Consider the following 13,440-nt stretch of genomic DNA (forward strand, 5'->3'; position numbering starts at 1 on the left):
CAACTTCAGTAGTACTACCGAGTATCTGGAGGAGATGGAACCGCTCTTTCCATGCTGGACTAGCCTGAGCGTGCAGATGTTGTCACTTTATAAACTAGTTGGTTTGGGAAAGTTTGGTTTCCCAAACTTGGGCGCGGGTGGGGGGTGATATGGGCAGTGAAAGTGTTGGGAAATGTTCATCGCTTTGCACACCTGTTTTTAGTAGGAGTTACAAAGTTCAAAAGTTTCTCCGTGACTGTGGTAGCCCTCCTGCAAGGGGATGGCTTTACCCTCATCCCAAAAACAGGCACACAATTTCTAACGCATATCCAAACCTACGACACTTGGACATTTGAATAAAATCCATTTGCAGAGGTAAAAACGGACCGTCTGAGAGACCTCTGTATCCCTGCGCAGCCTTCACAAGATGTGGGACTGACAGGTGACGCAACAGAGACAGATGGCCTGACAGATGGCCTACCCTTTCTTGTTGGCATGCGAACAGGGATGAAGCATGTCGGCCAAGAGGAAATGGAATGACCCAGGCACTACCAAGCAGCTGCCTGGGCAGCGCCTGAAGAGAGTCGGGGTGTAAAATGCAACCTGCGCCACTCCACTTGGATTTGTTTTGTTTGTTTGTTTTGGGACCGAATCTTGGGCTATGCTGAGGTCCCAAAGATCAACAAGATATTTGTGCAGCCGCCTTTTGCAGCTGCATCAGCACGGGAATTTGAGTGGGACACAACATGTTGCTGCACATTAGATAATAGCAATGGAAGATGGCAGGAGAACCACTTTTTAACAAACCTGAAATATATTTCTATTTGCAGTGGGGGGGTTCCTGCAGAACTCATGAACTCTGTCTTTTCTTATAATTGACCAAAATCATGAACTACTCTAAAAGCATATTGTGAATCAGTGAACAGTTTTTGATTTTAGAGCAATGAGCTCAGCTACTTGAGCGGAGAGACTAGCTGATTTAAAGCACTCATAAGGAGTTGCAACAGCGTAGTCAGAAAGACATCTGCACTTGCTCAGAGATTAAACTTATACAGCAACAGCATAAACAAAGGAGCAATTCAGGATACAATTCTTGTATCAGTGGAACAAAGCACACGTTCTTAAGCAACTCACTAGTTTGAACCTCCTAGTTTGGGGTACATCCTGACCCATAAATGATTTATGGTGATCAGCTCTACACACGAAGCAACTCCTCTCACTCCCTGTGCAACTCTCGCTTGACCTTCATTAGTTCACTATGTCTTGCAACGTTACTATTACACTCTGGTTTTCTACAAGCCTCTACTCCAGCTTTCCCCAACTTGGTCCCCTCTAGGCTTTCAGTCTACTTGCTTCTTACCGGTGACTTTCAGCAAAAGTTTACATTTACTTTTTAACCATATAAAAATCCAATTTTTATCATAACGATGAACATTGTTCATAACATAACATCAGCACATACACTATCTCTTCACAAACATTCAGTTTTACTTGCATTCTTTTGTTCAAAAATATCTTTTCTGGTAAACGCACAAGTTGAGCATAAGCTCAGACCAGTATGCTAAAGGAATATCCCAAAGGGCTTTCGAGAGGAACATTTTGACTCCACTCCTTCAGTAAGAGCCATCAAACGAGTAGATGGCAGCAAAACCCAAAAGTTACCAGGATCACATTTAAATTCAGCTCAAAATTTACTTAACAATCTCTTCTTAATAAATTTGCAGGACTGTGTTTCATTAGTTTGAAAGCATGGTCTGTTTTAGAAGGGGCCCTATGGACACCATGACTTCTTTGCTAAGGGGTTGATAATTTGGGATCCCATCAATGCCCATCACCCGCTCTAGGCGTCCTGAGAGGGGAAGTTCTTTGGTGTTTAGCATGGAATAATTTGCACCGGTGTCAACTAAACAAGAGTACTCATTTTCTCCGATCCTGAGTTTTTAAGAACGGGGCACTCAATTTCAGTTTCCAACTGTTAGTTGTTGGGGAGGGGTTTTCTTGAGGTTTTTATGTGGAAATCTCCCTGGAACCATCATTGTCTACTTTCTTCTCTTTCTGCACTTGCTAACCTTTCAAACTCATCTCTTTTTCCTTTGGTCTAAGGAGACACTCACGCTTCCAATGCCCTGCTTGTTTACAATAATTACAGATGTCGTGGGCATTTTGAGGAGGCTGCCGGGGGCCCCGTGACTGGCCTCCTTGGCTTCTGCCTCGCCCACGTCCTCTCCCTCACGTCTTGTAAAATCCTCCCTCCGAAATTGCTGCAGCCAGCATTTTCACACCATCTGCTGACCCCAGCTGTCTTTCTTTCTTTTCTCTCTCATCTCTACCATTAAAAAACATACGTTGCCAAACTCAAAACTTCTGACACAGACTTTCCTTGCCACCCAGGAACATGGCGAGTAAAATACTCTAATGTCGGGAGCGCTCTGGTCCACAAACATGCCACCTACCAGAGGTTTACTCTGCTCAGCTTCTGAGTCCATACTGCCGTACGTGCGAATGGACTGGGAGAGTCTGGAAAAAGAAACTCTCTTGGTATTTCATTTTGCCCTTTCATCAATAGCCAAAAGGGCTTCTAAGTGCTGAATAAGCCGGTCCTGGCGAGCTGGTCAGGAGCTCCGTTTCCACCTGGGACAGTGGGGGCTGAAATTGGTATAGTGGAACTCAAAAGAGGATACAAACCACATAGGGCAGAGGTGGCTAAATAACCAGGCAGAGCTGTTAGCGGGGAGCTAAGGCTTTCTGGGACAAAAACCTTTCGTCTTTGGCTCTGTTTATAAGCCTCATTTTCCCAAAGGTACCAATAATCTATCAGGCTAGGAAATTTCTCTTCAAAGACTAGTCTTAAGTCCCTTAATATTTGTTGGTTAAAGGATCCTGTATTCGGCCAAGAGTGGAAAGAAATAGGCCACTCTTCAACACTTAAGACACACATATATTTCTTAGACAAAATGGCTGTACCAGACTTTTTTTTTTTTAAACACTTCATCATCACATCCAAAGGACTACTCAAGGGGGCAGAACAAGTATTTCCCATCTTTACTACTTTTTTCAGGAATTGAACCCAAAACCTTTGACTACACCTTAGGTACCTTAAAATACCTGGGAAGTGAACCCAAGTGTCTTCCTTAAAACACCTGGGAATTGGACCCAAGTGTTTTCCTTAAAACGCCTGGGAATTGAACCCAGGTGTTTTGTCTTTGGGGCTACAGGGAACTGAATCCTAAGCTTTGGGCTAAAGGGAATTGAACCCCAAGCCTAGAGATCTCTTGCCTCTATGAGTCAGCAGTTCCTGCTTACCCTTTGATGGACCTGTGTCCCCGTCCCACCACCGAAAACAAGATCCCTCCGGTGTACTCACCTAGTGGCACCTGGGAATTGATTCCAAGTGGAGGAGAGGAGAAATGAGCTGTCCTGCCACAGTCACAACATTGCTATATGAGCGGAACACGCTCCTTGTTTCTTGTCTAGCCGGACAATGGATCACACTAGACACGGGTAAGACTTCTGGATCTAAAAGCACTTTATTGCGTGGCCAGCAAGGCACTCTGTCAGCAAAGAGGCAGAGAGCCTTGATTATTCAGTGGAGTAAACTTATATACAGAGAAATACGTCACATATAGGGAAGAACTCTAGCCATGCTCTAGTAGCCGCATTACTTGGAGGCATTCACACAGTCTGTTATCTGGCAAGGGGCTGAATGTTCCTTCCGTAGACAGGGTGGAAGCTTGCCAGCTACGGACACTCAGTTACTGCACGAAGTACAATGTTATCAGCCCGCAGCCTGGGGAGGAACCCATCCTCCCTAACAGTTCTCAGAGAAGCTGCTGACAGGCTGAAATTTGCTTCTCACAGACTGTGCTGCCAAAACAAGGTGGGCTAGCGTACAAACATGGAGCAGCTCTGGTTCACACTAAACACAAGCATCTGTTGAACACCTTATGCAGATGTCAACGGCACTCTTGTAACAGCGTTGCCATTCTGGGGTACACATAACACATCAGGGGTGAGGTTTAAAGGATTCTTTCCACAGCAGAGAGAGAGGCTTGTAGACTTTGTAAGCTGTGATCAGCTCACATCAGTCCTTGCCTCGAGGAAGAAACTGGCAGCAAAGCAAGGAGATCCTTCGAACCCGTCTGGCAGCGGAGATGGAGAAGAGGGTGAAGATGGAAGAGCAAGACTTTGCTGGCCCTAAGGCAGGAAAAAGTCCCTGTATCATCCAGGAAGGGGGTTCTGCTACTGGGAGGCTGAGGGGCCTGGGAGGTCTGCAGCCAACTCCATTACCTTTGCCGTCAGTGGCTGCAGTCCTCTTTCACCTGTAGTCAGTCTCTGTATTCCAGTTCTTCACGGACTGAATCACTTTGGTAATTACAGTGAGCTCCTGGGCTTGGCTTTGATGGTGAATTAGGTATCTCTGCTTTAGATTCCACCTGAAAAACAAACTTGTCCATGCTAGAAGTTTCAGAATGGGCAGAAAAAATACTTTCAAGGATGTTAAGTTCTCCTTCGGGATCCCACCTTATAGCTCTGAGACCTGATGTTTAAATTTTCCTTCCTGTGGGACTCAGAAGGGACAACTGGTTGCTATATAAAGCATAACTCAGTGATTGGGAGCTAAACTAATTGTGGGAAACCTTTTTCTTTCCTTTTTACTAGTTGTGGGTTGATTTCCACCACCACCACACACACATAAAACCCAACAACAACCCTGAAAAGGCCTCACACTGAGATTGGGAAAATCAGAAATCAGGCTTTAGTTTCAGCTAAGTGAGTGGGAACTAAACTAATTCTGTAAAGCCATTTTTTAAATAGTTGTGGGTTGATTCCCCCCACCACGCAACCCTGAAAAGGCCTCACGGTGTGCTGCACACATTAGGAAAATCAGAAATCAGGCCTATGTGGCCAGCCAGCCAGCTAACAGAAGTGTGCACAACACTGCTCCCAATTCCTCTGAGCTGTTCTCATCCTTTGCTACCTCAAGAACAAGGGGAAAAATAGCCAGTATATTTGTGAGTATCGTGAGTACGTTAAAACAGTAAAGGATAACTTAGGGTAGATATTTTTTCCTGTATCTTAAATTGTCCCTACATTTCAACCCCTTAGCAAGAAGCACCCAATCCTGCTCTACTCATCATAATAACCAGAATAAACAAACCCTTAGTTCTTATAGCAGATACACAAACAGGTTTCTTCATTGCTGGCTGAGCAGAGAACACAACGGAAACGGGAAAGCAGAGCAAAGTGGTGGAGTCCCAACCTGGCCCACAGTAAGTTCATATATTTCATTTCTCAACGGTCACGTTACTACACTAGCTGCAGTTTTTCTTTTCCAGGCTCACTTAAGTAATTACAGGGTGATTATCAGCATAACAAATCCACCCTCAATCAGGACAATTCTTGAGAGCAGATTTGGGGGGGCTCTTCCAGATGAGGCTTTTGTTGTGCACTTGCCCTGTCATATTCTCTGAATTTTTCTTAGTTGCTCCTGTTCTTAAGACAAGGTGTAATTCTTTAAATAGGAGCTGTCATCATCTGTCATGACACAAATTTAAAAAGTCAATTTCCCCCCAAAATGCTAGTGGGGGCAAAGGGTAGCTTTGGGGGGAGCGCACCCCCCCCCCCAGCTACAGGGCTGATTTTGATGCAAATTCAGGCAATTCCGATCATGGAAACTCTTTCTGCACTTAGAGAACTGATAGTGCTGCCCCCGAGGTGAATCTTTTGAGGTTTTGTATGGTGCTGAAAGTGATTCATTCAGCTCTCATTCATTCAGCTCTCGGAGCATTCAGAGGGCTTCTCCTCTGTGTGGATTCTCTGATGGCCATTAAGGTGTGACCTCCGAGTGAAGTCCTTTCCACACTTCGAACATTTATAAGGCTTCTCCCCTGTGTGGATTCTGTGATGGACATTAAGGTGTGAGCTCCGACTGAAACTCTTCCCGCACTCTAAGCATTCATAGGGCTTCTCCCCTGTGTGCATTCTGTGATGGCCATTGAGGTACGCCCTCTGAGTGAAGCAACTTCCACACACTAAGCATTCATAGGGCTTCTCCCCTGTGTGCATTCTGTGATGGCCATTGAGGTACGCCCTCTGAGTGAAGCAACTTCCACACACTAAGCATTTATAGGGCTTCTCCCCTGTGTGGATTCTCTGATGGCGATTAAGGTTTGAGCTCCGAGTGAAGTTCTTTCCACACTTCGAACATGTATAGGGCTTCTCCCCTGTGTGGATTCTTTGATGGGTTTTAAGGTGTGTGCTGAGAGTGAAGCTCCTTCCGCACACTAAGCATTTATAGGGCTTCTCCCCTGTGTGGATTCTGTAATGGTCATTAAGGTGTGAGCTCCGACTGAAACTCTTCCCGCACTCCAAGCATTCATAGGGCTTCTCCCCTGTGTGCATTCTGTGATGGCCATTGAGGTATGTCCTCTGAGTGAAGCAACTTCCACACATTAAGCATTCATAGGGCTTCTCCCCTGTGTGCATTCTGTGATGGCCATTGAGGTATGCCCTCTGAGTGAAGCAACTTCCACACACTAAGCATTTATATGGCTTCTCCCCTGTGTGGATTCTCTGATGGCGATTAAGGTTTGAGCTCCGAGTGAAGTTCTTTCCACACTTGGAACATGTATAGGGCTTCTCCCCTGTGTGGATTCTTTGATGGGTTTTAAGGTGTGTGCTGAGAGTGAAGCTCCTTCCGCACACTAAGCATTTATAGGGCTTCTCCCCTGTGTGGATTCTGTGATGGTCATTAAGGTGTGAGCTCCGACTGAAACTCTTCCCGCACTCCAAGCATTCATAGGGCTTCTCCCCTGTGTGCATTCTGTGATGGTCATTAAGGTGTGAGCTCTGACTGAAACTCTTCCCGCACTCCAAGCATTTATACGGCTTCTCCCCTGTGTGGATTCTTTGATGGGTTTTAAGGTTCATTCTGAGAGTGAAGCTCTTTCCACACTCTGAGCATTTATAAAGTTTCTCCCGTGGGTGGATTCTGTGATGGTTGTTAAGGTGTGTGCTGACAGTGAAACCCTTTCCACACTCAAGGCATTTATACGTCTTCTCCCCTGGGTGAATTCTTTGATGGGTTTTAAGGATTGAGCTCCGATGGAAACTCTTTCCACACTCCGAACATTTATAGGGCTCCTCCCTTGTGCGAATTCCTTGATGGGAGTTAAGGTCTGAGCTGCAACTGAATTGATTTTCAGTCTCCAAGCATTGAAATGTTTTCGCTCTTGTGAGAATTCTTTGACATTCAATAAGGTTTAGTTTCTCAGTGAAATTCTTTCCACTATCCGAGCATTTCCACTGTTTCTCTGCATTGTCAATATTCCTTTTGTGCGCTTCAAAGGGTTCTTCTGGTATTGGCCATTCATCGACGTCAGCCTGTTCAAGGGAACTAGATGTGTTTCCCCACTTCTCTTCATCTTCACTTTTCATTCTCAGGTGCACAGCACTTTTAATGCTCTCCCTCCCATCCCCTGAAAGAGAAAAAGAGAACAAACCCAATGGATGGCTATTTTGATGATCAGACTTAGAAATGACTAACACAACCCTCGGGGGCAGGCTGGGTTGGTTTAATTAGGGCTGCAGCACAGAAACCTTTACGTTAGTGGGGAACTATGCCCTCTGCCCAAGTGGAATTTACCCCTCCAGAATCCCTAAACCCATCCTGCCTGCTTCTATGACTCGAGAAGGGCATGGATCCAGAGCACAGGTGGAGGGCCTCATCCCTCCAAGCAGCTCACCCACATCCTCAGGACACACAAGCTGAAAAGTATCCATCACACTTCCACCTATTTCCTTGGCTGTCTCTCGGAGAGATGTGTCAAAGAGGTGACATTTAGCCAGAAAACAGATCTCCCAGGAGAATGCAGAACCTGAGAGATCTGACAAAGGGTCCCACCAGACCCAAGCACATACCTTCTGATCTCTCCCCTGCCTCAGAGGCCCATTTTCTTTCCTGCCAGGAGAGGAAGTCAGCTCTGAGTACCAGAAGGCCTTTTAAAGAGCACAGAAATAGCAGAATTATTTCTGGCACTTCCCACTAGAGCAAACGTTATCTCTGATACAGATAAGGAAGAGCCACAATTCCCCCTTCCACCATCTGTCAACAAGGCAAAGAGGAAGCCTGACCCAGAGGGGCCACTCCCTTACCCAGAGCAGCCAGGGTCCCATGATTCTCCTCCGTGACATCCCTGTGCAGAGCCCTCTGGCCTGGATCCAGCAGGGCCCACTCCTCCTCCGTGAAACGCACAGCCACCTCCTCAAAGGTCACCGGACCCTGAGAGAAGAAGGAGACACCAGGTTCTCTTTACGCATAATGCAGCAATCCATGAAGACCATAAGGTGAGGTGGTTGGAGGTTCTCCTTCCGAGTGCCAGAGCTTCATGAGTGACCTCCGAAGCCTTCTGACCAGCCTCCTTGGACAGGAGCAAAGGGACAGGGTTGGACTCTTCCAGGGCCAGAGAGGTGTGCAGGGGACGGAGGCACCCCGGCCTCCCCTACCTGCTCTGGCTGCAGAGAAGCCATTTCCGCTCCACCGCAAGGCGAAGGGGGCCTAGAAGGAGCCCCCTGCATCCGCTCGCTCTCTCCGCTGGTCGTTCCGTGTGTGGTGTCCGAGGGAGACGTCTCTGCCTCGGGGAAATCCGTGGCTGCTTTGGGTACTATTTCCTCCACCTGGAAAAGGAATGAGGAGCCCAGGCAGTCCAGGGCGAAGGGGATTAGGAGAGGGAGGAACCGGGACAGGCAAAGGACAAGAGCAGCGTTTGCCAGTCTGTCTGCATCCTAAATTTGTTCCACTTCCTACGTCCTGCAGCCGTGCTTTGGCAGGTGAGCACAGAAGGATTGTGGCCAAAAAGGTATCCTGAGCCTCAGAATGGGCGAGAAAAGGAATCCAAAACTCCCTCCTAAAACCAACGGGGGAGCGGGGGAGAAGGAAGCTCCCAGAAGTTTGCTGCCACTCAGCTGCTGGAAGCACGGAAGAGTGGTGCCTGCAGCCACTAACCCTGTTCTGCTGGGACGACTGTGCTGCTGGTGCAAGGAGGATCCCCTCCTTCCCTGGGCATCACAATCTCCGCGGGTGCCCTGTGATCCCCCAAGGAGGGCCTGCTATACACGTTCGGAACTGGTGGGACAGCTGTGGATGGTGTGGGCAGGCGGAGATTGGGGCATCACTATCCATTGGCAGCTGGAAAACACTGGGATACCGGGGGGATTTTTAAGACCACACTCCTCTGAGCTCTCAGGATGAACTGCTCTCACCTGCTCCTTCTCTTTGTGCTCTGCCTGGCTGAGGAGGAAACCTTCCGCCAGGGCCACCGCCTGGGAACTGGTCTCCGCTCCACACTCCCTGACCCAGCTCTCCATCTCCGGGGGAAGGACGGCCAGGAACTGCTCCAGGACCACCAGGTCCAGCACCTGAGCTTTCGTGCGCCGTTCTGGCTTCAGCCACTGACGGCAAAGGTGGTGGAGTCGGCTGCAGGCCTCTCGGGGCCCCTCGGTCTCCCGGTAGCAGAACCCCCTGAAGCGCCGGCGCTCTGCGTCTGAACTGGTGCTGCTCCCAGCCAGGTTCTCTTGCGTTCCTCTTTCCCAGAGCTCCACAGTGCTCCCTTCCTGGAAGGTACAGGGGCCTTTTCCTTCCTCGGGGTCAGCCAAATCTCGCTCTTCCATCTTCACTCTCCGCTGCCAGCAGGACTCGAAGGACCTCCTTGCTTGGCTGCCGATTTCTTTCTTCAGGCCAGGAGTGCCTGAATCTGATGCAAGTGGATCACATTTTACAAAGCCTGTGAGCCCCCTTCTCTCTGCATATGTTGCACTCACCACAGAAAAGGAGCAGTCTGGCTATGAAAGGGAGGTGCGCACCATGACTCGGGGACACTAGAGATGTGGGGTGGGAGTCCAGGTTCTTCCTCCTGAGATGCTCAGACTCAAAGCTTCCCCTGGTCCACAAGCAGAGTCGGCTCTCTGGAGGGGGCAAAGAGGGCCGGGCCCTGCCTGGCACTTTCCGCCTCCCTCCTCGATCTTCCCCAGCCACCCAAAGAACCCCAGAGCTGGAGAGCGCTGGGCAGCAGCAGCACCCACAACAACCCTGGAGTTCACTTTCCTCCTTTGTTTCACTTTGTGTTACGCGCAGGGGGCACATCCAGGTTTCTGTGCTGCAGGGTGAGGGGGGCAGCCCCCCATCACGCGCCCCAGAAGCCCAGTGGATGGGGAGAATGGGAGCAAGCCGCCCTTTTCTCCCCGGTCAGATCACTGGTTTATTTGCTGACCGAGTTGTGACCCTTCTATACCGCGGAATAGAAGAACGCCCCTCAGCGGTTGACAACAACTGTTAAACACGTTTAAAATGCAATATTGAAAACACAACATTAAACACACTTCCAAGTAGAGTAAAAAATATATATCAAGGAGCAGTACAATGGAGCGGCATGATTAATTTACTGATAGCCCAGGGAGAGCCTGGGTGGACAAGGGTGTTTTCATTTACAACCCATGATCAGTTCACGTTCAATGTAATGTACTGGCCGAGATCAGTTTAAGTGTGTTTTAAGTTACAGTCCATGATTAATGTAATGATTAATTAAAGCCTAGGTGAACCAGTGTATTTTCCGGTGGCACTTAAAAGATGCCACATTGTCTGCCTCCCGAACTGCCCGAGGGAGGGTTTCCCAAAGGGTGGCCGCCGCTACCGAGAAGGCCCTCCGCCGGGGGTCTCAGGGCGCCATTCCATTCGTTTGGGGTGGCCGCCCGGGCCTCCTGCGATGACCTTAAAGGTCGCCTGGGGATGTACAAGGGAAGAGCAGTGCTGCGCGGAAAACTTTCTTCTCTCCCGGACCGGGGCTGTTGAGACTTGCTGGCTTCAGAGAGAGGAGGGGGAAAGCGTTTTCCATTCGTTTGGGATGGCCGCCCGGGCGTCTGAGGTGTTGCTGCTCCCAGCCAGGTTCTTCTGCACTCGTCTTTCCCAGAGCTCCGCACTGTTCCTTTCCTGGATGATACGGGGGCCATTTCCTTCCTCGGGGTCAGCCAAATCTTGCTTTTCCATCTTCACTCTCCGCTGCCAGCAGGACTCGAAGGATCTCCTTGCTTTGCTGCCAATTTCTTTCTTCAGACCAGGAGTGCCTGAATCTGGGACTTTGTTTTTAACCTGCAGTGAGTAGAGGACCAGGCACAGGCTACCCTAGAACAACCAGGAAAAAAAAGGTAAAGGTGTCCCCAACCAGTCGTGTCCGACTCTAGGGTGCGGTGCTCATCCCCGTTTCTAAGCCGAAGAGCCAGCGCTGTCCGAAGACGCTTCCATGGTCATGTGGCCGGCATGACTGAACACCGAGGTGCACGGAACACTGTTACCTTTCCCGCCGAAGCGGTACCTATTTATCTACTTGCAATTTCTTGCTTTCGAACTGCTAGGTTGGCAGAATGAACAACCAGGAAGCAAGACACAAAAAGGGAAAAGAGACTATGGAAGGACAAGACTCTCCAGTGGTGGTGACCTGCAAGGTGTGTGCCATGTTTGTTTTCTTGCCTGAGAACAACAAGTGCAAGTTGATCACGCTGCTGCAAGAAAAAATAAGCGGACTGGAGTGGCGAGTGGCAACCCTCCAGGGAATAAGAGAACACGAAGAGTTCTTGGACAGAACGGTGGAACTACAGCAGCAAAGTGAAGAACAGAAGCTAGAAGAGCAACAGCAAGCTGAGGCAGAAGAAGAAACTGCTGAGGTGAGGAAAAATGAAGTAGAGGATACTCCTTGGAAAAGGGTGACAGTTAGGAGCAGAAGAACTAGAAGACACCCGGCACCAGTGGAGGCAGTGGAACTAGGGAACCGTTTTCAGGTACTTGAGGATGAGACTGGAGAACAGCCTGCAGAGGAAGAATTACAGGGCAACCTGCATGAGAGCGAACAAGAGGCTGAAGGTCAGTCATGCAGAGGCGATGAAACCCAGGCCTACAGCTACAAGAAGAGAAGAGTGGTAGTAGTGGGAGACTCCCTGCTGCATGGGATCGAAACCCAGGTATGTCACGAAGACTTGTGGACTCGCCAGGTATGCTGTCTCCCGGGAGGACGGATTAGAGATGTGACTGAAGGGTTGCCTGCAGTCATCAAGCCTGCACTGACAGGTATCCCTTCCTTCTCATCCCTGTGGGAACAAATGATACCGCCAAGTGGAGCTACAAAGAAATCATGTCAGACTTTGAAGCTCTGGGAAGGAAAACTCAAGAACTTTGGGGGCCAGATAGTTTTCTCTCTTCTGCAAAACATGGCCCCTCCGGGAAATTCCTGACTTGTGTGGCGGATGGATCACTGCCTTGTTGTGGCGAAGGGGCTTGTGTAACTCAGTGAAGCCATAAGCTATGCCATGCAGGGCCACCCAAGACAGACAGGTCATGGCGGAGAGTTCTGGCAAAATGTGGTCCACTGGAGAAGGAAATGGCAACCCACTCCAGTATTCTTGCCAAGAAAACCCCATGGAACGTATCACAGTCTAAAAGATATGATGCCAGAAGATGAGCTCCTCAGGTCGGAAGGTGTCCAGTATAATACTGGGGAAGAGCAGAGGGTATTTCCAAGTAGCACCAGAAAGAGTGAAGCGGCTGGGCCAAAGCCGAAAGGACACTCAGCTGTGGATATGTCTGGTGGTGAAAAGAAAGTCTGATGCTGTAAAGAACAATATTGTTTAGGAACCTGGAATGTCAGATCAATGAATCAAGGTAAGCTGGAGGTGGTCAAACATGAGGTGGCAAGACTGAACATCGACATCTTGGGAATCAGCGAACTACAATGGACAGGCATGGGCGAATTTAATTCAGGTGACCATCATATCTACTACTGTGGGCAAGAATCCCTTAGAAGAAATGGAGTAGCACTCATAGTCAACAAAAGGGTGGGAAAAGCAGTACTGGGGTACAATCTCAAAAACGATAGAATCATTTCAGTACGAATCCAAGGCAAACCATTCCACATCACAGTAATTCTAGTCTATGCACCAACCACTGAGGCCGAAGAAGCTGAGGTTGATCGGTTCTATGAAGACCTACAACACCTTCTAGAACTAACACCAAAAAAAGATGTCCTCTTCATCATAGGGGATTGGAATGCTAAAGTAGGAAGCCAAGAAATCACCGGGATAACAGACAAGCATGGCCTTGGTGTAAAAAATGACAGAGTGCCTGAGGAACTATGGACGGAGGTCCGCAACACTGTTCAGGAGGCAGCAACTAAATCCATCCCAAAGAAAAGGAAATGCAAGAAAGCAAAGTGGCTGTCTGATGAGGCTTGACAAGTAGCTGAGGAAAGAAGGGAAGCGAAAAGCAAGGGAGAAAGGGGAAGATATATCCAACTGAATGCAGAGTTCCAGAGGACAGCAAGGAGAGACAAGAAGGCCTTCTTAAATGAACAATGCAAAGAAATCGAGGAAAACAATAGAAAAGACTAGAGATCTCTTCAAGAAAATCGGAGATCTCAA

At 48.6% G+C, this 13,440-nt stretch overlaps 1 protein-coding gene across 1 annotated transcript in view; it reads right to left on the reverse strand.

The window, feature by feature from the left end:
* The window catches only part of LOC146356518 (uncharacterized), an 80,226-nt gene extending 70,569 nt beyond the window's left edge, over positions 1–9,657 (reverse strand). Inside the window, exons 1-4 of the mRNA XM_084841117.1 lie at positions 9,241–9,657; positions 8,485–8,655; positions 8,134–8,260; positions 5,778–7,457 (exon numbers count right to left, since the gene is read on the reverse strand). Coding sequence (XP_084697243.1) covers positions 5,778–7,457; positions 8,134–8,260; positions 8,485–8,655; positions 9,241–9,648 — 2,386 coding nt within the window. The 5' untranslated portion in view covers positions 9,649–9,657. The remainder of the gene's footprint in view (positions 1–5,777; positions 7,458–8,133; positions 8,261–8,484; positions 8,656–9,240) is intronic.
* Between the last annotated feature and the right edge of the window lie 3,783 nt (positions 9,658–13,440).

Source organism: Heloderma suspectum, chromosome 2 (assembly GCF_057233095.1).
Source record: "Heloderma suspectum isolate Gila_16-S chromosome 2, 16-S_ref, whole genome shotgun sequence".
Taxonomy (NCBI): Eukaryota; Metazoa; Chordata; class Lepidosauria; order Squamata; family Helodermatidae; genus Heloderma; species Heloderma suspectum.